This window comes from Oncorhynchus kisutch, linkage group LG1, assembly GCF_002021735.2.
Source record: "Oncorhynchus kisutch isolate 150728-3 linkage group LG1, Okis_V2, whole genome shotgun sequence".
In the NCBI taxonomy this organism is placed as follows: domain Eukaryota; kingdom Metazoa; phylum Chordata; class Actinopteri; order Salmoniformes; family Salmonidae; genus Oncorhynchus; species Oncorhynchus kisutch.
In genome coordinates, this window is record NC_034174.2 from 53,332,176 (window position 1) to 53,355,053 (window position 22,878).

The following is a 22,878-nucleotide window of genomic DNA, read 5'->3' on the forward strand; positions in this document are numbered from 1 at the left end:
TCACAGTACATAGTTTATACATTGACAGTCAAGAGAAAATATTTTCTTTCAACGCAATTGTGCAAAAATAAATACAAACAGTATAGACATATGATTAGTCGTATGATAATGTGCATTGTGATTCGTCAATTTAAATGAAACTTTGAAGGAAAGCCAGGCTATGCATTTTTGTTAGCCTTCAGCAGTTCATTGAACAAAAATTCGAATGCGTCAATGTGTTGTAGGTAGTTTAGTTGACAGGTATTTCGCTATAGGCTATTCTTATCCTCTGGCATTTGGCTTTGAAAATGCGACAATTTCAGGATATATATTTGAATCTATCTACCTTACACACGTGTACGATAGTCTAAACAATACATGTGATGTTAATATGAGACGGAGTTAAATTAGTCCAGTGGTTTAGGCTCAAAGAATCCCCACAGTAAATTGTATAAGAAAATTGAGCTGTAGTTGATCGAAAAGGAAAGAAACGAAAATGAATGGGCCTAAGCCTATATTGACAGCTCCTCACATGGTTTACAAAATTATTTATTCGATGAAGATACACTTTCATAAGTAAGATTTTACTCTGCAATGTGTAGATTCAACAGCAATACAATTTTCAGAGAGATGTAGAAAAGTCTAACCGCGTCAGAGTAGTTTACAACTGGAATTTGCATAGGCCTTCACTCAGGTGTATTACCATGTAGGGCGCATGCGCATTCCAAGAAAACCAGGTGAAATCAGCAATTTTTACCACTTGCGAATTCACTCATTCGTAGCCACATCACTGGAATTATACCGCGTTCCTTGCAGATGTCTTTACTGGAGAGGCTAGACTGGCGGGTAAGCGAATGCATGTTTTGCTTTATTGTGTTATTTAAAAACATTAATGGGTTATTCATTGTCTATCTTTCGACCTAAATCAGCTCATTAATTGTAGGTTATAGTGTTTTAGCACCTTTGAAATAGGCTACTCCGCGGTATTTAATAGTGGCTGCTAAATATGCTATTTGAATTCATTATTAAAGACCATAATTATGATCATATCAATCAATCAAATGTATTTATAAAGCCCTTTTTACACCAGCCGATGTCACAACGTGATAATAGACCATATAACGTTGATCCATTGAAATAAGGTGGTCCTCGAGTGCTCACGATTTAGGAATTTGAAATCCTGCAGAAGACACACAGTTTAGGCCTGAATTTGCCATACCCCTGGTCACTATACACATAACTTGTGTGACTTAAAAATACGTGACCAAAGGCGACTAAGATTCATAGTTCATATTGGCAACTGTTTTCTGATAACTTGGCTTGTGCTATTCATTTCAAGAACATTATGTATTCTGGTTTTCACAATACTCAGTAGACCAAATCTGCTCCATATAATAACATATACTATTATAGACTACACTAGATAAATGGTTCAATAATAAAATACTATAAAAACCAATTTCAGTTAGGCTACTTAGAGATTGCACATGTGCTTCAAAATTGATAATTTGTCTCTGAATTACTTAGTTTGCACATAGGCTATATAGCCTACACGAACTAGCTTCTTCAGTGTGACAGATAATATTAGCATAATTCAACTCTTTATTTTTCTATTTCGAAAGCGCGTTTTCACGTTAAACCACTTGGCCCATGTGACACCTAACGTATTGCTAATTGCTTTAATGGATAACGATTTACTTTACAAGTGTCTATTCTATCAATAGTCCTTGTTTAAACGAATTGGTCTTGACATGATAGTCATTGAATTTTTTTAATTAAAAAAAACTGTTCACAACGCAACGGCAAGGCTCCTCTTGCGTGTCTAACCTCGTTTACTCTGTACAACGGCGATGTAAAGATGCCTTCATTAATTAGTGAGCATTCATTTCTGGTTTATATCACATCACGCACAGAAGAACCACACGCAGCTTACAGCCTACAGTTGATCTTCGTTCCCCAATTTGAATAGTTTCCCAGAGACGATGATCACATGCGCGCAACAGGCAAAGAATCGCATTCCCCAAACCTTGATGATACATTTAGACACCTGTATTGTTCTCCCATGCATATAAATGATTATCAGACAGAAAATGATTCACACCATTAAGTTACTGCTGTAGCCTATCTCTAGGACTCATTATATTTCACAATAATATTGGAAACTTAACAATTCAAAGAAAATCCCAAGCATAAGTGTAGGCCTATTGTGTTTAAAACACAAACATCCTTGTGCTTGAAGTAATGCATATCAACACATCAAAGGGAACCGTTCATTTGGATGTTGCAGTGCTCCACCATAAATGTTAATTAAACTTTTTCGTTGAAATCCCTCGTGCTTAGAGGTTTCGAGAAGAAAGATGCTTTTAAGCCTTGGGTCTTTGAAGGCACCAAACTACAACGTGAAGCTCCGTAATGTAACTATGCATAAGTAAGTGTAAGTAGGTTTAAGTAAGTGTAAATTATTTAAACAATTAAGTTTATCATCGAAATCGCAATATTTGATATGAGCGCCTTGAAGCTTGATGTATTAAGCGAAATATGCTAATTAGTTTTTCAGACTGTTGGCAAGCAATGGTGGTGCGCTTTGCCAGTGAATCCAACGCCTGGTCTCATCGAATATAAAGTGAGAAAAGTAACAACATTTTGACAGCCCTGCAATGTTATTGGCGTGGATCGCATTGAAGTATACGCGCATAATGTTTTACATTGATTTTCGTATAGGCTATTGTTTTGCAAATGTGCTCATTGCATTGATTATCGTATTGCTTAACATGGCCAAAAATACATAGATTTTCGATTACATTCATAGGCTATAATTGTTATCACTTTTTAAAGCAAGTTTTCCAACTATAATAGTAATACATTTAGTTATTCAGACACAATTACCAATAATAAGAGAATAATAATAAAGTAGGCCTGTTATTATTATTATTATTTAATTAATTAAGCTACAGTAAGGTTATCGGAAGTATAATCCTATAATATCTGTGTCATGCGAGCAACTGCAGACGGACAGCAATATGATTGGCTCCAATAATAACCGATAACAACCAATCAGCAAACTTTTATTCTGCCATATTCAAGATGACATCATGACAAAGGCACGCCCCCTAAAAATATCTAACCTATGCAAATTTAGTACACATGCTTCCAAGCGGGTTCAGTAAGGAGAAAGGTTTGAACATCATCACTTTGTCCGTCAGAGGGAGTCAAGTTTCTTATTCAGCGCTTCTTCCCATATTCACTGAAGAACTGCTTACTGAGTCGTTGGGATGGAAAGGGAACTTGCTTGACAACCGTTTTCACTCAGTTGCTGTTGAGACCTACGTTGATAGCCGCCCGAATCACGCTCAAACGTCAAATTGAAGAAGTTGATTCATGATTTCTAGGAAGTACAGTATTACTTCATTTCCTACCTGGATTAACTCGTAGAAAACCATCAATTTACCTGGTCAACCTTCTTGGTGTAAAATTTTGCCTGTCAGAAACTATGCTGTGGAAACTAGCAGATAACGTGAAGTACGAGGACGACTGCGAGGTAAATTCTAGCTATACACATAGACAAACCGCACGGCATTAGTCCTGCGTTTCAACAAGGCTAGGATTTATGAAAAAAACATTTTATGAAAATGTTGTGGCCCTCATGCGCTCCATCACACCATAGCATCTGAAATTGGTAGCCAATTTTATGGATCTTTTTTTGCGCGACAATAGCTTTTAGGCAGACTTGATAAAAGCTTTACAGAATGAAAAGGATTTTGATGGAACATTTTTCAAATGATAAAGCATTTGGAATAAGACAGATCGGTGGTCGGTTTATGCTATTTTCGTTGTCACTATTTGCTTTTATGGAATTCATATTAAATGCAAGTTCAAGTGCATTAGGGCACCCATGTTTGGTTTTCTGGTTTCTTTGCATTGTCAATATGTTTTTAAATATGCAACATTATTAGATGTCTATAGGCTAATCTCGATGGGCGTTTGACTCTATCCACAGAATCTCCTCGACTAATGCATTGGCGACTGACCCAATGTAGTTTTGATTTCAGTAAATCACTTTTAGATGAGTCTATATGGATTGTAAAGTACATTTTTTTGTTACACGAGTGGGATTTTAATGAAAGTGGAAAGCTTTTTGATTTATTTAGGTTTATTTCTCTGAGCTAGGCCTAAATCAGGTTATTGTAAATAATTAAAACAAAAATTACAAAATTATTATTGTTATTGTTATTATTATTATTATTATTATTATTATTATAGGCCCACGTGGGTAGTAAAATAGTTCCCTCCTGTGTGTCTATTGAGAGCTGACCATGGTGACAACAATATCTCAACAGTCCACATAGATTGCATAAACTATCAGAAAGTTTTTCAGTTTAACAAAATATGTATTATTAGGCTACTTTGAATACTAAAACCACATATTGCCTATTTTTTTCTGAAAAATAGGCTGATCTCCAGAAATTGAGTACTGCAATAAAATAAAAAATGTGCCTTATTTCGCCCACTAAATGTGAGCCTAGGCATGACTGTTTAAAACATTTCACTATATAGACCATGCATTCCTAAAGGATGGTGAAAAATAATTCTCGATGTCAGGCCTAGCTGTCAACACAGTTGTTATTTCAAATTTTGTCCACGATTGTTGATTCACTATGAATTTGGTTGATTGACAAGGGGCACAACATTTTATCTTAATTTATCTTAATATCATTGTCAACCTTAACGAAAGTCTCTCTGTTCCCAGGAAAGGCACGACGGGAGTAGCAATGGGAACCCCCGGTTACCTCACCTCCCCGCAGTGAGCCAGCACCTTTATAGCCCGTCACCGTCTCTCTCCCACTCGGCCAACTCAGACTTCCAACCCCCGTATTTTCCACCTCCCTACCAGCCTATATCATACCCCCAGTCCAGTGACCCCTACTCGCACCTCGGCGACCCTTTCAACATCAACTCCATACACCAGTCGTCGAACCAGCAACAATCATGGCCGGGGAGACAGGGTCAAGAAGGACCCCATTCGCGAAGCGGACTCGCTAGTCAGATTCTGGGCCTGGAAGGCGGCTCGTCCGCCTTGAGGAGAGAAGGTTTCCGACGGCCGGAACTGCTACCGCCTCACGCTCATAGCATTGAGTCATCCGTCATTGGTGATAATATAGGACTGCACGAAATGGGCCATGGCCTCGATGATGTTCAAGTGAGTGATTTCATTGTGATTTTGTTGCTGACTTTAAATTGAAAGAAGCATGACATCTAAAACAATAAAAACATATAGGCATGCAACAAAGGCATGGTTTTTTATTATGGTGTCATGTAATGGATGGAATGGAAATGGCATATTTCATAATGAACTTCCTTGTAAGAATCACTTATAACATCACTTATATTAAACTTGTTTTTTTTTCAGCATGTAGATGATCACAGTATTATAATGGCAGATCAGACGGTCATCAAAAAAGGTGAGATTATTTTACTTTCCACATAGCTACTTTACTACTGTATATTAACTCATTTATTAAACTCATTGATAAAATGGTGAAAATGCTTTTACCACTTCAAGACAATACACTTACTGGTTTGTGAGATAGACATGCTTGGTGTATAAGGCACTGCGTGTGCAGTCCGGCATTGGTGTGCAACAGGTAACAAGGATGCAATAGAGAAACATTGAGTGCTATTTCCATGAACTCCATCCCTGAAATTGCTTGTTACTAAGTACATACCTGGAAAAATCTTCTTCAACAAATATTTTGCAATTATTTGTACAGTGATGTCTTTGCATTTGATTATAAAAAATCGGAATGGGAAAGGCTTTTCGCTGTACTTGTTCGTACATACATTGATAATCCCCCGTAGTCACGAGGTGCACTTAACTAAGCCTAGTTTGATCCTCTATGTGTTCTCGTGCTGAGGTCGTTTGAATAGAGCACCGGAAAAATAACCTTTTCAAAATAGCAGGCTATAGCTGACAAGATGTAACTGTGAGGACATTGTGCAATCCTTGAAATCCTGTATTGACTGGGGAGAGAGGGGGAGAGAGAAAGAGAGGGAGGGAGGGGGAGAGAGAAAGAGAGGGAGGGAGAGAGGGAGAGAGAGGGAGAGAGGGAGGGAGAGAGGGGGAGAGAGAAAGAGAGGGAGGGAGAGAGGGGGAGAGAGAAAGAGAGGGAGGGAGAAGGAGAGAGAAAGAGAGGGAGGGAGAGGGAGAGAGAAAGAGAGGGAGAGAGAAAGAGAGGGAGGGAGAGAGAGGGAGGGAGGGAGGGGGAGAGAGAAAGAGGGAGAGAGAAAGAGAGGGAGAGAGAGGGAGGGAGGGAGGGAGGGAGGGAGGGAGGGAGGGAGGGAGGGAGGGAGGGAGGGGGAGAGAGAAAGAGAGGGAGGGAGGGAGGGAGGGGGAGAGAGGGGGAGAGAGAAAGAGAGGGAGGGGGAGGGAGGGGGAGAGAGGGGGAGAGAGAAAGGGAGGGAGGGAGGGAGGGAGGGGGAGAGAGAAAGAGAGGGAGGGAGAGAGGGGGAGAGAGAAAGAGAGGGAGGGAGAGAGGGGGAGAGAGAAAGAGAGGGAGGGAGAGAGGGGGAGAGAGAAAGAGAGGGAGGGTGGGTCTTTAGAGGCCTACGCCAGTGCATTCGACTCCTTTTGAATTCCAGTTAAAAGCCGCCCAATGGATTGCTCTTCTCGAGACTCGCTGGCTGACTTTCTGCGGAACCAGCTTTCGCTGGGGTGTGGTGTCCTACTTGCAATTCAGTCATTTGTTGGGGCATGAAATGTTTTGAATGAGGAGGATTCAGAGTGTCATCTATTGCGCCTTCCTTCAACAGTCTTTCACTCAGAAGAAGGCCATGTTGTGCATTGATTTGAAATCCTGCACCACTTTTGTAACTCAACGAATGTATAGATGTATGTCGATATTGAACGGATCATACGAGTAGTAAATGTATTATAGGTTTGTTAAAACAACATTACTGTAGATATATAGGTTCAAGAACTGTAATGATAGATAACATTGTTGTGGTATGGTGGGTGGCTACAGTTAGTAGTGTAAATGACATGTCCTTAGCAACATTGGCAAGAATGGTAAAGAGTAGTTGATGTTGTCTTTTCTGTAGTAAAGCCTACGTGTATAATGCTAAACTGCTTGCTCCACAGGATGAAGCATGTGAACAAATGTATAGTTAATATGATATAAAATAGCCTAATGTGCATGCTCAAGTATTTATTTATGTTTTTAGACAAAGGATTTTGATGGCCATCTAGGCAGTAGAAAGCTTGAATATGATATTCAACCCAGCTATAACCATTTGTTTTAAAGCTACCTAAATGCTCCTAATGCCTCATTTTGCATACATATGTATTTTTCTCAGTTGCAGGCATTTTGGATTTGAGACACACATTACATTGGTGGACATTGTTGATTTTCAGATTTGAATCAATACGATAATCTGATCAAACATACAGTATTAAGGAGGTAACAAGTTGTATGATAAAAAAAAAAATAGTTGTCATTAAAATGTGCAATGGCTCACTTTATTGGCCTTACACTCAAGGGCAGACTGTAGGTAGCCTACAGCCTACTACTGTACATTATTGTAAACGGTGAAAGCAAAACTTCCCTCTTAGCTGTTCATCCAATAGATGAGCTCTAAATCATAATTTTGCCCCCCTTTTGTGATTCTTCTCTCAGTACTAGGACTACGAGGGGGCAGGAACTTTGATCGCTTACAGAGGACTTATTATGAGGGGGGCATTCTTGCTGGTGAGGACGAAGGTATATGTAGTGTACTTTGTATGTTTGTCTGGGTGTGACTTGTTTAGTTTGACCCTTGAACTTTTGACCCAAAATGACCACCCAGTTTGCCAGTTGGACAAGTCTTTAGATTAGGTTATTTTTAGCCACTCAATTAGAAGTAGCTATAGACCCTTAAACGTTTAATCCAAAATGGCCGTCTAATATAGGCCCTGTTTCTGTATATAATTCTTCAGATAGGCAAGGCAGGGAGAAGGGATTCATTGGGAAGATTTCAATTGCATACTCCTCAACTTCTCTCTCCTTGTCTCCTTCTCAAAACCCATTGGAGGATAAGGTCAGAGGGGAGGATACTCTGGCGTTCTCATCCAATGGGTTTTGAGAAGGAGACAAGGAGAGAGGAGGTGAGGAGTATGCAATTGCAATCTTCCCTCTGTGAAGAAGTATGGAGTAGTGGTGGATGTCATGTCAGTGGGTGGTAGGAATGAGGGGACTTTTAGCTGTGACACCGCAGGAATTATCGTTATCTAGTTAATGGCTACTTAGGGTCTACGTTTTAGCTTCCACAAAGTAAACATGTTTGTTGTTGTAACAGTTCAGTCACCCTGATTTTTTACAAATCATTATGATGGTGTTAAATTTCATAGTTTATTATAAGGAAAAGCATGTTAAATTTGGAATCCAAGCTGCAGTGTTTGGAGGTTACAAACAGTCTGGATAAGATTTACAACTGTCGGCAGACGCAGCCAGTCTTGATGACTCAACCTGAATTTCTCAAAGAAACAGTCTCTTCTCCGAGAACATTTTTACAATGTAGCACAAACTCCAGAAAGTCCAATAATGTTGTCTAGTGTCCGTCTGTCCTCGCTGCAAAGCAAAATTCCCAATGGGACAATACAGACACATTTACCTTGATACTCCAACTTTTACTCTTACTTTTACTAATCCTACTCTCATTATCATTTCTCTTCACATCTATATTAACCTACACTCATACTAACCACTCCTCTCTCTCCACCCCTTCCCCAGGCCCCATGTCTCTCCCCAAGAGCAACTCACTGGGTCTGCCCTTCCAGAAGGAGTCCCTGCTAGGCATGGTGTCCAACCCCACCGAGGTGTTCTGCTCAGTGCCCGGACGCCTCTCTCTTCTCAGCTCCACCTCCAAGTACAAGGTGACTGTGGCTGAGGTGCAGCGGCGTCTGTCCCCTCCCGAATGCCTCAATGCCTCCCTGCTGGGGGGAGTCCTGCGCAGGTCAGTATTCGCACAACGTCAATCCATTGTGAGATGGTTCTGAGACATTATAAGGGGTGTTAAACATGTATTGCAAAGCATTATAACATCATCATAATACGCTATACGGGTCAGCTTTAAGTTTTTAGTTTTAGCCTGAAGGGTTAAATAAACAAATGCATTATAACTGCATCATAATGCATTATACCGGCAGGTGTTGACGTTTTTAATTGTTTTATTAGGTGTAATTGTGAACAATGGCCAATATCTAGTCCGTTAAAATATGGTTCACAGCAGCTCAAAGGATCAGTGATTGTGGTACAGCTGATGTGATGTAGTTAGGAGATCACAGAGAGATGTGCATACAATACGTTTCTCAGTGTACTCTGATGTCGCTCCTGTTTTACAGCTATTGTTTGTGAGCCACTTCCGGTTGCTGGATACTAAACGAGTAAAAGAGTGTCGGCCTATATTTAGTTGTACGCTCTTAGCAAAGAAGTTGCTATCGCGAACCTAAAAGGGTTCTTCGGCTGCCCCCATTGGAGAAGCCTTTGAAGAACCTTTGTTGGTTCCAGGTAGAACCCTTTTGGTTCCAAGTAGAACTGTTTTGGTTCTACCTGGAACCTAAAAGGGTTTTACCTAGAACCAAAAAGGGTCCGCCAATGGGGACAGCCGAAGAACCCTTTTGGAACCTTTTTATATAAGAGTGTAGGTCTATACTGTGAAAAAGTTCATACCTGGTTCATGGACAGACATTCATTTAGGAAAGTTTAGTGATTCTCTAAAAGCAGATGTGTCGCTGTTCGACTTCATTGTTTGTGTGGAAGCACCGTGACTACCTTTGTACGTGCTCTGCAATTCTGGGTACTTCGCTTTGGGGATATGTTACATCAGAGTAGTTGGCACCAGTATGATAGATAGAGTGTGTTTGTGTGTTGGTGTGTTTGTCTATGAGTTCAGGGGGTGGGGCTATAGGGCTGTTTTAATTGCTACTGAGCGGTTGACCTTGTGCCCCATATATCAGCAGGCAGTCTGTTGAGGGACTAGGGGTTCGCTCCTGCCTATTTTTGCTGGGAATGCAAGTTTTTTTTTTTACTTCCATGTGACCCCGACAGTGCCACACACACACACACACACACACACACACACACACACACACACACACACACACACACACACACACACACACACACACACACAGTTAACTAGGTCATGAAGCGATAGGCGAGGGTGTGGAGGGAGCGGGGCAGTTACACACACGCCTCCCCAAAGACAGTGTCTCTCACCCGTCACGGAGGGAGCGAAGCCTGCCACTCAGTCATGCGGAAAACTGAATTGGCTACACGAGTGGGGAATTTTAGTGTGTGAGTGTGTGTGTGTGATTTCCTTTCTATGTTCTTAGGGCGGGAGAAACATAATTTGACTGGAATATTTCCGAATCCAAACAGTGTAGTTATTCCCTCTGCAAGGCAATCAAACCATTGAAATGTCTGTATAAGGACAAAGTGGAGTCACAATTCAATGGCTCAGACACAAAACGTATCTGGCAGGGTCTACAGACCAATCACGGACTACAAAAGGAAAACCAGCCATGTCACGGACACCGACATCTTGCTTCCAGACAAACTAAACACTTTTTCCAACTTTGAGGATAATACAGTGCCACCGACGCGGCCCGCAACCAAGGACTGTGGGCTCTCCTTCTCTGTGGCCGACGTGAGTGAGACATTTACCCTCGCAAGGCTGCCGGCCTAGACGGCATCCCTAGCCGCGTCCTCAGAGCATGCGCAGACCAGCTGGCTGGTGTGTTTACGGACATATTCAATGTCTCCCTATCCCAGTCTGCTGTCCCCACATGCTTCAAGATGGCCACCATTGTTCCTCTACCCAAGAAGGCAAAGGTAACTAAATAACTATCGACCCTTAGCACTCACTTCTGTCGTCATGAAGTGCTTTGAGAGACTAGTCAAGGATCATTTCACCTCCACCTTACCTGTCACCCTAGACCCACTTCAATTTGCTTACCATCCCAATAGATCCACAGACAATGCAATCACCATCACACTGCACACAGCCCTGTCCCATCTGGACAAGAAGAATACCTATGTTAGAATGCTGTTCATTGACTACAGCTCAGCATTCAACACCAGAGTACCCTCCAAGCTCATCATTAAGCTTGAGGCCCTGGGTCTCAACCCCACCCTGTGCAATTGGGTCCTGGACTTCCTGACGGGCCGCCCCCAGGTGGTGAAGGTAGGAAATAACATCTCCACTTCGCTGATCCTCAACACTGGGGCCCCACAATGACGCGTGCTCAGCCCCCTCCTGTACTCCCTGTTCACTCATGACTGCGTGGCCATGCACGCCTCCAACTCAATCATCAAGTTTGCAGACAACACAACAGTAGTAGGCTTGATTACCAACAACGATGAGACAGCCTTCAGGGAGGAGGTGAGGGCACTCAGAGTGTGGTGTCAGAAAAACAACCTCTCACTCAACATCAACAAAACAAAGGAGATGATCGTGGACTTCAGGAAACAGCAGAGGGAGCACCCCCCTATCCACATCGACGGGACAGCAGTGGAGAAGGTGGAAAGTTTTAAGTTCCTCGGCGTACACATCACGGACAAACTGAAATTGTCCAACCACACAGACAGTGTGGTGAAGAAGGCGGAACAGCGCCTCAGAGGCTGAAGAAATGTGGCTTGTCACCTAAAACCCTCAAACTTTTACAGATGCACTATTGAGAGCATCCTGTCAGGCTGTATCACCGCCTGGTATTGAAACTGCACCGGCCACAATTGTAAGGCTCTCCAGAGGGTGGTGCAGTCTGCACAACGCATCACTAACTACCTGTCCTCCAGGACACCTACAGCACCCGATGTCACAGGAAGGCCAAAAAGATCATCAAGGACATCAACCACCCGAGCCACTGCCTGTTCACCCTGTTACCATCCAGAAGGTGAGGTCGGTACAGGTGCATCAAAGCTGGGACCGAGAGACAGCTTGAAAAACAGCTTCTATCTCAAGGCCATCAGACTGTTAAACAGCCATCACTAACACACTGCCTACATACAGACTTGAAGTCATTGGCCACTTTTAATAAATGGATCACTAGTCACTTTAATAATTCCACTTTAATAATATTTACATATCTTGCATCACTCATCTCATATCGTATATACTGTATTTTATACCTATAAAAATCTATTGCATCTTGCCTATGCCACTCTGTCATTGCTCATCCATGTATTTATATGTATATATTCTTATTCCATTCCTTTACTTAGATTTGTGTGTTAGGTAGTTGTTGTGAAGTTGCATTTCGCTACACTCGCAATAACATCTGCTAACCATGTGTGTGTGACCAATAAAATGTGATTTGTGTCATAGTGGTTTTTTTTTTTAAGTTAGGATGGCACTTTTTCATATGATTTATTTGTTTTCAAAAGTGAATGATGAGGTCTCCTTCAGGGATGGGGGAGACTTTTGCTGCTAGGTTTTCTCAATGTAGTAGGAAGTCTGAAGTTTGGGTGACAGCCCTTACAACATCACTTATTGATGCTTACTTTTCGATTCGTAGAAAAAAGCATTTAATCACAAATAGCCTATAGAATGGAATATGCTATATTCTTCAGTTGGAGGGACTGTATGACCGTTATGAATTCAGACATTTCTACACGTTAAATGACCCCAATGTGGCCATGTTCATATGAAAGCAGACATTTGTCAAGTAACAATGATGACACTAACTGTATTTGTCCTTATTTTTCCAACAGAGCCAAGTCTAAAAATGGTGGCCGGTCATTGAGAGAGAAGTTGGACAAGATTGGGCTCAACCTGCCCGCTGGAAGGAGGAAGGCTGCTAATGTCACCCTGCTAACTGCACTGGTAGAAGGTATGCTGCCCTCTTCGTATTTAAAACTGTGGTCAATGAGCCAAAAACATATATGACATCATAGAAATACAATGCATAGAACTCGTCTCCATCTTTACTCCTTGAACAAGTTGGCTCGTCCAAAATGGAGAGCCAATTTAATTAATTGTTGCACATATATACAGAGATGTGATAAACAACATATCATTTGGATGTTTTTGTAGTCATCCCATCAGAGATGGTCATTTTGTTTACACCACTTCCACTGGTGTTGTACCATCTATTCATTATATTTACATGGTTAACCTAAACTCTGCGATTCCGTTACTGTGACATGATTACCTAAATTATTATAATATTAGCTGTATAAAAGTTACTGGAACTTGGCTTCAATAGTAGCTGTGGCTGGTCTTTGTCTTGTAATTTCCTCATTTTTGGTCAAAATGGCAGTGACTTAGCTGATGTTTGATTTGGTCTTTCACTACATTTAACTGCCTTTTGAAAATCAAGGAAGCTTTGACATTATCCACCTGGACTGTCTTGGTGACATTTTGAGGTTACCAAGCAGCTGGCCAAGACCAGTAGAGTAAGAGAATAGCCCTGAAACACAACTTCACAGAGTCTAACCCTTTCTATTACAGCTGTGGCATTATCTAATACAGCACATGTGACCAAAGGACAAAGAAACATGTAGCGTGTAACCTTCCTGTCTTTCAAATCACACAAACTCTTGAACGATGTAAAATACCCATCTCCTCAAATAATTTTCAGGGCGAAGTATTTCATGAAGGTTTTTCTTGTTTAGATCATTGTTTTTAGGCTGGATAGTCACCTCTGTCAACTTTTTCATTAAATTCCGTCTTTGACGCTTTCGTCAGTCTTACCTCGGCTAGACAATGTCTAAGCAATGACGCATAGCTGTGTGCCTAGCCGCCCGAAGCCACGTGTAATTTCATTTTTTCCCCCCATATAAACTCTACTCACTATAAATGGAGTGACAGTTCGGTGCAGGAGAATGACTCGGGGCCAGTGGTATTTAGAGACCTTCAAAGTCTGAATTAAGGCTTGTTATAACGTGTTTGACTTGCCATGGGGGTTAACTGACCTTAAAGCCTAATGTTTCTGAATAGCTACATTCCCCAAGTGATCTGTGTGTCTATCAATAAGTGCCTCTGTTTGGTGCTACAGGCCGTCCGGGTGCAGTTAGCCACATAAGCCCATTAAAGACCATGCAGGAAGTCACCCCTGAAGATGGGATATATTCATCTCAGTGGCACAGCTTCCCCCGAGCCAAGAGACTGAGCGCAACTGATTTTTTTTTTTACATTGCACCACTTCAATGTTCCCCTTTCTACATATACTGCCCCTGTGGGATGTGGGATGTCAGCAAGACCACATTCACACTTGTCTCTTAGATAAGTTTTTTGTATTTTGTGTGTGTGTTTGTTTGTGTGTTTTATGTGTGTGCAACACTTGTGTGTTTGTCTTTATAGGTGAAGCCCTTCACTTGGCAAGGGATTTTGGCTACGTATGTGAGGCAGAGTTTCCGGCAAAGGCCATCGCTGATTACCTTGGTCGACCACATGTGGAACGCAATGAGGTCAACTCGCGCAAGAACATGCTCCTTGCTGCCAAGTGAGTCTCTCTCTCTCTCTCTCTCTCTCTCTCTCTCTCGCTCTCTCTCTCTCTCTCTCTCCTCCAAATTAAGGGATGTACCCTGCGGGTTTTGAACGTATGTGACGTTTTGGACTCGGTTAAAACCTTTTCGAATAGTTTTCAAGCTGCTCTTGATTTATAAAACATCTTGATGTCTTCACTACTTTTTAAGACCTCCCAATTTCATAGTGTGTACATGAAACAGTGTACACATATATGTGAATCATTGTCACCCAGACATAAATCCTTTATCTAATTTCTGTCATCTTGGCCATATATTTTTCCACTGTGCTGTGATGTTTCACAAAAATTCTGAACCTTTTGATTCTCATTGTTTCTACAGGATTGTAAATGAAAGATGAACACCTTTGCTAAGAGTATTATTATATTATTTATTGATTGACTATGACTTTTCAAATCACCCAGCAGTTCTATTTGCAGAGTTAGCCCCAAGTACATTTTTTCAGCCATTCCTGAACCTGTGACCAAAAAAAAGCTACACATGAGCAGTACCAAAAAAAGTGAACAAATGATTCTGTCTCTTTGCAGCAAAATCTGAAGTTCTAGGATTGTTGTATCCCCCTTATATATAAGTTTCTATTGGTTGCAAGAATTTTATATAATAATTTAATTTGAAAACAAAGTATTTAATTTGATCCAACGTCGTTTTGGAAAATCTCCTCCCTATTATTTTGCAAACTGTATGTACAAACTGCTGTACATTTTTGGTCCTTAAATGAAACTGGTATACTTTTTTATTTATCACAATTTTCTTTAGCCAATTTTGGTCTTTAAAGCAGAGCCGACACACAAGTTCCTCACCTTATACCTATATAAATCCAATAGTCTATGTCTGGGTCATGTACATTTCTTTACCTTTATCTAATTTCTGTAGTCGTTTTCTTTTTAAAAGGCAAATCTGTAAGGAGTTCACCGACCTGCTGACTCAGGACCGCTCACCTCTGGGGAACTCGCGGCCGGCACCCATCCTCGATCAGGGAATCCAGAGCTGCCTGACCCACTTCAGCCTCATCACCCACGGATTTGGCTCGCCCGCCATCTGCGCCGCCATGACCTCCCTCCAGAACTACCTAAACGAGGCCCTCAAACAGGTGGACAAAATGTACCTGAGCTCTGGCAGCGACACGCAGGGCTCCTCCGACAACGGTAGCAAATCCTCCGACAAAATGGAGAAGCACAGGAAATGAGGAAATGCTCTCACATTGGACTGTATAGCCCCCCCTTTCCCCTTTGGACTATTTTGACGTCCTATTTTGTAGCGAAATTGTCGATATGATTCCAATTCTAGATCATTTGTGTTTTCACACAGTTGAATTTACGATTTCCTGTGCTTATGGCCTGTGCTCTTTTACGAGTAGAGTTTTTCAAAAGACTTGTCACTGCTTTTGCGTTGTTACTACCATTGGCTGGTTTCAATGCGAGATCAACCTACCTTGGTGCCTACTGTAATAGTAGGTGCATAAGCTGCTTACAGCCAAAGGGCCTAGACGCTGTTGACACGGGGAAAGGAACAGAAAACAGACTTTGTTGTTTCCCTATAGGACATAATTTCAAGATGGGTCATTGTGGTTGTAAATTCTTTTCAGCTATTTTCCTTCCTCTTCTGTCTGGAGACAAATCCTCTGATTTCCTCTGTCTCTTCCGCGGTGCTCAATTCCCATTGGACTTACCAAAGGACATTGTTTTACAGGAGATAAGAAAATCCACTTCATTCTTGTTTTCTTTGATGCTCAAATTTTCATAACGACTTCAATGGGTACGGTGTTATTGTGCTTTTTTCATGGGAGCTTCTTTCGTAGGTCTGGTAAAAAAAAAAAAGAGCCTGTTTATTTTTTTGTCTACATTCCCCAGAAACCTTAAAGATGATTTGCAATGGCAGCCATTCATTGTTCGATGAGGGATGGTTACTTGTGGGTTGTGACAAAAGCCACAACAATGTGGTCTTTGTTACTTGTATTCCTGTCTTTAAGTACTTATATTGGCCATTGGTTCCTTTAGTATTTTTTACAGTTTGCAATGTTAAAGGAATCAGTCCCCTACCAGATTAGATATCCCTCACCTTCAGTACAAACTATTCCATGTTGATGTTAACTGTATCCAATCATAATCAGCCATTTTCATCTAAATTGTATCTCTTTTAGCCAGAACACCAGCAAAAGTGTATGTGTTATGTTGTGTGAGTGTGTGTCTGTATGCAAAATGTATATATTTCTTTTTGAAAAATAGTGTTTTTAATTAGACAATGAACTACAAACAGAGGATTTCCCCTGTTATCTTTACCTTGAATGTAAATATTTTCTAATTTATGTTGTAATTTAATGGGATATGTAAATAATGGTATCATTATGGTGTGTGGCTTAACTTTTTATAATGTGTTAAAGTTTTATAAAATGGGTTAGTTTTTTAAAAGTAGAGGTTAGGCAGTTGGTATGATATGCTTTTTGAATATGTGTAAAGCTGTTTTAAAGTTATAGGAAAGAATATAAAAAGTCAACCCTGTGTATAACAACTTTGTTGATATTCTCCCATTTGGGCAAGAGTTTTGCCACACACACACACGCACGCACGCAGCAGCAGCAATGTCCAACAGGCAAAACATTTTCAGTTGTGTGTTTCATAAATTATGGGCAAGTCATTTGCGTGAAGATTTTCCTATAAATAAATGGTAAAAAGAATGGGAACAATGGGCATCATTATGTAACTTAGCTACACAAATAAGCGATGTTGCTTGGTGCTTGAGGATGGTACAAAAAGGCATCACGTGAGAACAAAACAGTTCTAGTTTATGTTTTCACTTAGTTAACCTTTTGGTGCACAACACACATACTTGTTTGTCTCCCTAAAGATTTATTTTGTGTTCGTATTTTTTTGGTCCCCTTTTTACATTTATATGCCCATCTTGGGAACAGGTGTTTTTGTTTGTTGCCCAATAAAAGCTGATCTCTACTTTAGCATATAACACACTGACAAATGGACAAGAATGTTGGATGTTTCACAGTAGGTGACGATTTTGATCTGCGAGGAAAAAAACAAAAGTGCTATGGTGCTCAATGTGTTGACTCTTGAGCAAGGCCGCTTAATCATCACTTACCCATCCCCACTGAATCATATGGCAAGTCTTTGTTTACACGGATCACAGAAACTCTCACAACACAAATCCCTGCCCCCATTTTAAACAAAATGTGTCATACCATTATGCATATTAGACACTTGACTCAGATTTCAGAGTATGTCTCACTTAAGTGACACACGTGTAGGAAGCCTACAACATACCTCCTATCTAGGCTATCCCATGCCTCATTGAAATGTGTTACCACTGACCTACTTTTAGCATATCTATTTTACTACCCTGTGTCTTACAGTGTTGTTTGGAGTGTAACAAAGTGCCTAGTTGGATAAATAGAAGCTGTTTGACTCATGTCATGCCTAGCAGCCCAACAAGTAGGGGCCTCTCCCTTAGAACCTGTTTGACCTGTCAGTCTCGCTATGGCTTAGCGCTCTCTAGCAGTTGTCTGTAACTGCCTTCAGTTACATTTATACATGTTCTTCTCCAGAGGGGTTGAAAGCTGAGACAGGGGAACTGCTTCAATTGTCTTTGATGACCAATCTAGCACGGTTGCGGCAACATTTCCTTGCCTCAATGGCATTGATCACAGGTTCTTTATTTTCTTCCCTCTCTCAGGCTAGCGTTAATGTTTGTCTACTGCCAGGCGTTGCTTTTTGTTATAAGCTTTAGCCGCAAGCTAGTTATTAGCTACAGTAGGTAACCGTTTGCTCTTTTGAATGCCGCCCTCAGTGGATGTTGGAGTTTTGTGGGTTTACTGTCACATGCTCAGAATGTTATGATGTTTGAGACGGCTGTGGGTTCTGAATTACCATTAACATTCTGTGCCTTCCAGGTTAATGACAGGTTTCACTCCTTTACGACATGTGCAATGTTCAACGAAAGCTGAATGATCCTGTATTTGTGACTGCTGATGAGGAAAAAAACTCTTTAGAGTGTTCATGGAACATTTTAAAGTTTGTTCTCCCCCCCCCCCCACATTCATCACAACTAGATCTTAATTTGCATTGGCCATATTTTATCCCTCTATGGTTAAAGTGACGCACCCATTTACTCATTTTCAAATCCACATAGGACGGTTTATATGTGAAGCAGGTTTGGACCTGTTACATGTACCTGTACCTGAATCTAATATGCGTCTTCTCACCCAAACATAATTGATGAGCTAAAATATATATTTAGATGCCCAAAGCTAGTTGTAAATGTTCAATTCATTGAGCGATAAACATATTTTATGTAAGCTGTGACTCGATGACCTTTCTATATAGGTCGCGGGAAGTCACATGACACGGTGGTGGCCAGCTATGCAAGATTTGGATGTTCCAAGGATCCCGGATAGCGGTGTGAGTGGTTGAATTCTCAGAAAAGGGTGGAAGCAGATACCGAGTTTGAAACTGATGGTGTTGGCAAAGATGAGTGAGAATGAAGCTGATGAGAACACTGGATAGACTACAGTCGCTAAATGACAAATTAAGAGAGCTAAAATCGCAGTTAAAAGGCTGTCTAGTATGACTACTGCTCATGGCACAACTTCTTCACAGTTTTGTAGTAAATCAAATCAAACTTTATTTGTCACTTGCACCGAATACAACAATTGCAGACTTTACTGTTAAATGCTTACTTACAAGCCCTTAACCAACAGTGCAGTTCAAGAAGAAGAAAATATTTACCAAGTAGACAAAAATAAAAAGTAATAATAAAAAGTAATACCATATGAATAACAATAACAAGGCTATATACAAAGGGCAACCGGTACCGAGTCAGTATGCGGGGGTTCAGGCTAGTTGAGGTAATCTGTATATGTAGGTTGGGGCGAAGTGACTATGCATAAGTAACAATGTAAATGGTCCGGTGGCGATATTATGAATTGTTCAGCAGCCTTATGGCTAGGGGCTAGAAGCTGTTGAGGAGCCTTTCGGTCCTAGACTTGGCGCCCTAGTACTGCTTGCCGTGTGGTAGCAGAGAAAACAGTCTATAACTTGGGTGACTGGAGTCTCTGACAATTGTATGGGCTTTCCTCTGACACCGCCTATTATATAGGTCCTGGATGGTAGGAAGTTTGGCCCCAGTGATGTTATGGGCCATTCGCACTACCCTCTGTAGCACCTTACGGTCAGATGCCAAGCAGTTGCCATACCAGGCGGTGATGCAACCGGTCAGGATGCTCTTGATGGTGCAGCTGTATAACCTTTTGAGGATCTGGGGAACCATGCCAAATCTATTTAGTCTCCTGAGGGGGAAAAGGTTTTGTCATGTCCTCTTCACGACTGTGTTGGTATTTTTGGACAATGATAGTTTGTTGATGATGTGGACACCAAGGAACTTGAAACTCTCGACCAGCTCCACGACGGCCCCGTCGATGTTAATGGGGGCCTGTTCAGCCCTCCTTTTCCTGTAGTCCACGATCAGCTCCTTTGTCTTGCTCACATTGAGGGAGAGGTTGTTGTCCTGGCACCACACTGGCAGTTCTCTGACCTCCTCCCTATAGGCCGTCTCATCCTTGTCGGTGATCAGGCCTACCTACCACTGTTGTGTCGTCAGCAAACTTAATGATGTTGTTGGAGTCGTGTTTGGCCACGCAGTCGTGGGTGAACAGGGAATACAGAGGGACTAAGTACACACCCCTGAGGGGCCCCAGTGTTAAGGATCAGCGTGGCAGACGTGTTGTTGCCTACTCTTGCCACCTGGGGGTGGCCCGTCAGGAAGTGCATTTTTTGTAGGAGTGCAGTTTTAGGATAAGAAGATGTACAGTACCTGGGAGATCCGTTTGATGTTGCCAATCTGTGAGGGTGACCAGAAGTGGAATTTTGTTCATTTTTTTGTGTGCTGGCAGAATAAAAGGAGAGTGTGTTGCACCTCACCAGAATCAAGGAGAAAGAGGAGACTGCTTTCAATTTTCAGATCAGTGCTGTAATGGTTTTCTTCATCTGAAGGAGAGGTGGACCAAAGCGCAGTTTGGTGGTTATTCATATTCTTTTTAATTTATAAAGAAACTACACATGAGATAACTAACAAAAACAACAAATGTGAGAAAACCTAAAACAGTCCCATCTGGTGCAAACACAAAGACAGGAACAATCACCCACAAACACACAGTGACACCCAGGCTACCTAAGTATGATTCTCAATCAGAGACAACTAATGACACCTGCCTCTGATTGAGAACCATACTAGGCCGAAACATAGAAAACCCCAAATCATAGAAAATCAAACATAGACTACCCACCCAACTCACGCCCTGACCATACTAACTAAATACAAAACACAGGAAATAAAGGTCAGAACGTGACAGTACCCCCCCCCCCAAAGGTGCGGACTCCGGCCGCAAAACCTTGACCTATAGGGTAGGGTCTGGGTGGGCGTCTGTCCGCGGTGGCGGCTCTGGCGCAGGACGCGGACCCCACTTCACCATTGTCTTAGTCCGCCTTATTGTCCGCCTCCGTGGCTTTCTCACCATGGCCACCCCTCTCAATGACCCCACTGGACAGAGGGGCAGCTCAGGACAGAGGGGCAGAAGCTCTGGACAGAGGGGCAGAAGCTCTGGACAGAGGGGCAGAAGCTCTGGACAGAGGGGCAGAAGCTCTGGACAGAGGGGCAGAAGCTCTGGCGCCTCTGGGCTGAGGGGCTCTGGCGCCTCAGACTCCGGCAGCGGCACCGGACAGGCGGGAGACTCTGGCAGCAGCGCCGGACAGGCGGGAGACTCCGGCAGCAGCGCCGGACAGGCGGGAGGCTCCGGACAGGCGGGAGGCTCCGGACAGGCGGGAGGCTCCGGACAGGCGGGAGGCTCCGGACAGGCGGGAGGCTCCGGCAGCGGCGCCGGACAGGCGGGAGGCTCCGGCAGCGGCGCCGGACAGGCGGGACCACCTGCAGGGAGGAGACGGAGAGACAGCCTGGTGCGTGGGGCTGCCACAGAAACCGCCAGGCTGGGGAGACCTTCAGGAGGCTTGGTGTTAGGAGGAGGCACCTGAAGGACCGGGCTGTGGGGGAGCACTGGAGCTCTGGTGCGCAACCTTGGCACCACTTCCCCAGGCTGGACAACTACTCTAGCCCGGACCCTCCAGAGTGCAGGCACAGGTTGAACCGGGCTGTGGATAAGCACGGGAGATCTAGTGCTCACTACACGCACCTCTCCCCTAGGCTCCACTCCCACATTTGCCCGGCACGAGCGGAGCGCAGGCAGAGGACGCACTGCACCCTCCCAGCGCCCCGGAGACACAGCACGCAGAGCCGGCGCAGGATAACCTGGACCAAAACTGCGTACCGGCGACCAGACCCGCTGAGCAGGCACCATATGCCCTGGCTCAATGCCCACACTCTCACGGCACTTTCGGGGGGCTGCCCTATAGCGCACCGGGCTATGGGCACGCACTGGCGACACCGTGCGCTTAACCGCATAACACGGTGCCTGACCAGTAATGCGCTGCCTATAATAAGCACGAGGAGTGAGCTCAGGTCTGCTACCTGGCTTACTACCACACCTCGTCTGCCCACCCCCCAAAACATTTTTGGGGCTGCCTCTCGTACCTGTCGCACTGCCGTGCTGCCTCCTCATATCGCCGCCGCTCAGCTTTCGCTGCCTCCAGCTCTGCTTTGGGGCGGCGATATTCCCCAGCCTGTGCCCAGGGTCCTTTCCCGTCTAGAATCTCCTCCCATGTCCAGGAGTCCTGTGATGCTGGCCGCTGTTTTTGCTGTTGCTGCTGCTGTCGTCGCTGCTGTTTACCACGCCGCTTGGTCCTTGGTTGGTGGGTGATTCTGTAATGGTTTTCTTCATCTGAAGGAGAGGTGGACCAAAGCGCAGTGTGGTGGTTATTCATATTCTTTTAATTTATAAAGAAACTACACATGAGATAACTAACAAAAACAACAAATGTGAGAAAACCTAAAACAGTCCCATCTGGTGCAAACACAAAGACAGGAACAATCACCCACAAACACACAGTGACACCCAGGCTACCTAAGTATGATTCTCAATCAGAGACAACTAATGACACCTGCCTCTGATTGAGAACCATACTAGGCCGAAACATAGAAAACCCCAAATCATAGAAAATCAAACATAGACTACCCACCCAACTCACGCCCTGACCATACTAACTAAATACAAAACACAGGAAATAAAGGTCAGAACGTGACAAGTGCACCAATCCAGGGCGTGATTTCTGGAGTGTCTGTGGAAGTTGGGGCTGAGAAGACTAAGATGAATATTCCTGGAGTAGTTGGGGGTCGGCGATTGAAGCGTATGTTCAATGGAAAGAAGATAGAGAGTACGTCTGCATTAGTATTTTTTTTATGTCGCTCCCTACATTTGTCAAGGTGG

The 22,878-nt window shown here is 42.9% G+C and overlaps 1 protein-coding gene across 3 annotated transcripts; it reads left to right on the top strand.

Annotated features, from left to right (window-relative positions):
- The first annotated feature begins 3,141 nt into the window (after positions 1-3,141).
- Positions 3,142-17,172, top strand: LOC109897592 (transcription factor AP-2 gamma). Of its 3 annotated transcripts, none has more exons than XM_020492134.2 (8): positions 3,150-3,517; positions 4,727-5,176; positions 5,387-5,438; positions 7,650-7,733; positions 8,742-8,964; positions 12,723-12,841; positions 14,314-14,455; positions 15,390-17,172. In XM_020492134.2, exons 1-8 carry the CDS (start codon positions 3,470-3,472, stop codon positions 15,682-15,684), a joined length of 1,413 nt encoding a protein of 470 aa, XP_020347723.1. In that variant the 5' UTR covers positions 3,150-3,469; the 3' UTR covers positions 15,685-17,172. The 3 variants fall into 3 exon arrangements, with proteins under 3 accessions (XP_020347867.1, XP_020347723.1, XP_020347786.1); XM_020492197.2 differs by having other exon boundaries at positions 7,650-7,721; XM_020492278.2 differs by lacking the exon at positions 7,650-7,733 and having other exon boundaries at positions 3,142-3,517.
- The last annotated feature ends 5,706 nt before the right edge of the window (positions 17,173-22,878 follow it).

Bases quoted from the DNA above. Each gene is read 5' to 3' on its own strand.
- LOC109897592 (XM_020492134.2), top strand. From the start codon at position 3,470: ATGCTGTGGAAACTAGCAGATAACGTGAAGTACGAGGACGACTGCGAG. The intron at 12,842-14,313 runs GTATGCTGCCCT...TTGTCTTTATAG, and splicing joins GCTAACTGCACTGGTAGAAG to GTGAAGCCCTTCACTTGGCA. The intron at 14,456-15,389 runs GTGAGTCTCTCT...TCTTTTTAAAAG, and splicing joins AACATGCTCCTTGCTGCCAA to GCAAATCTGTAAGGAGTTCA.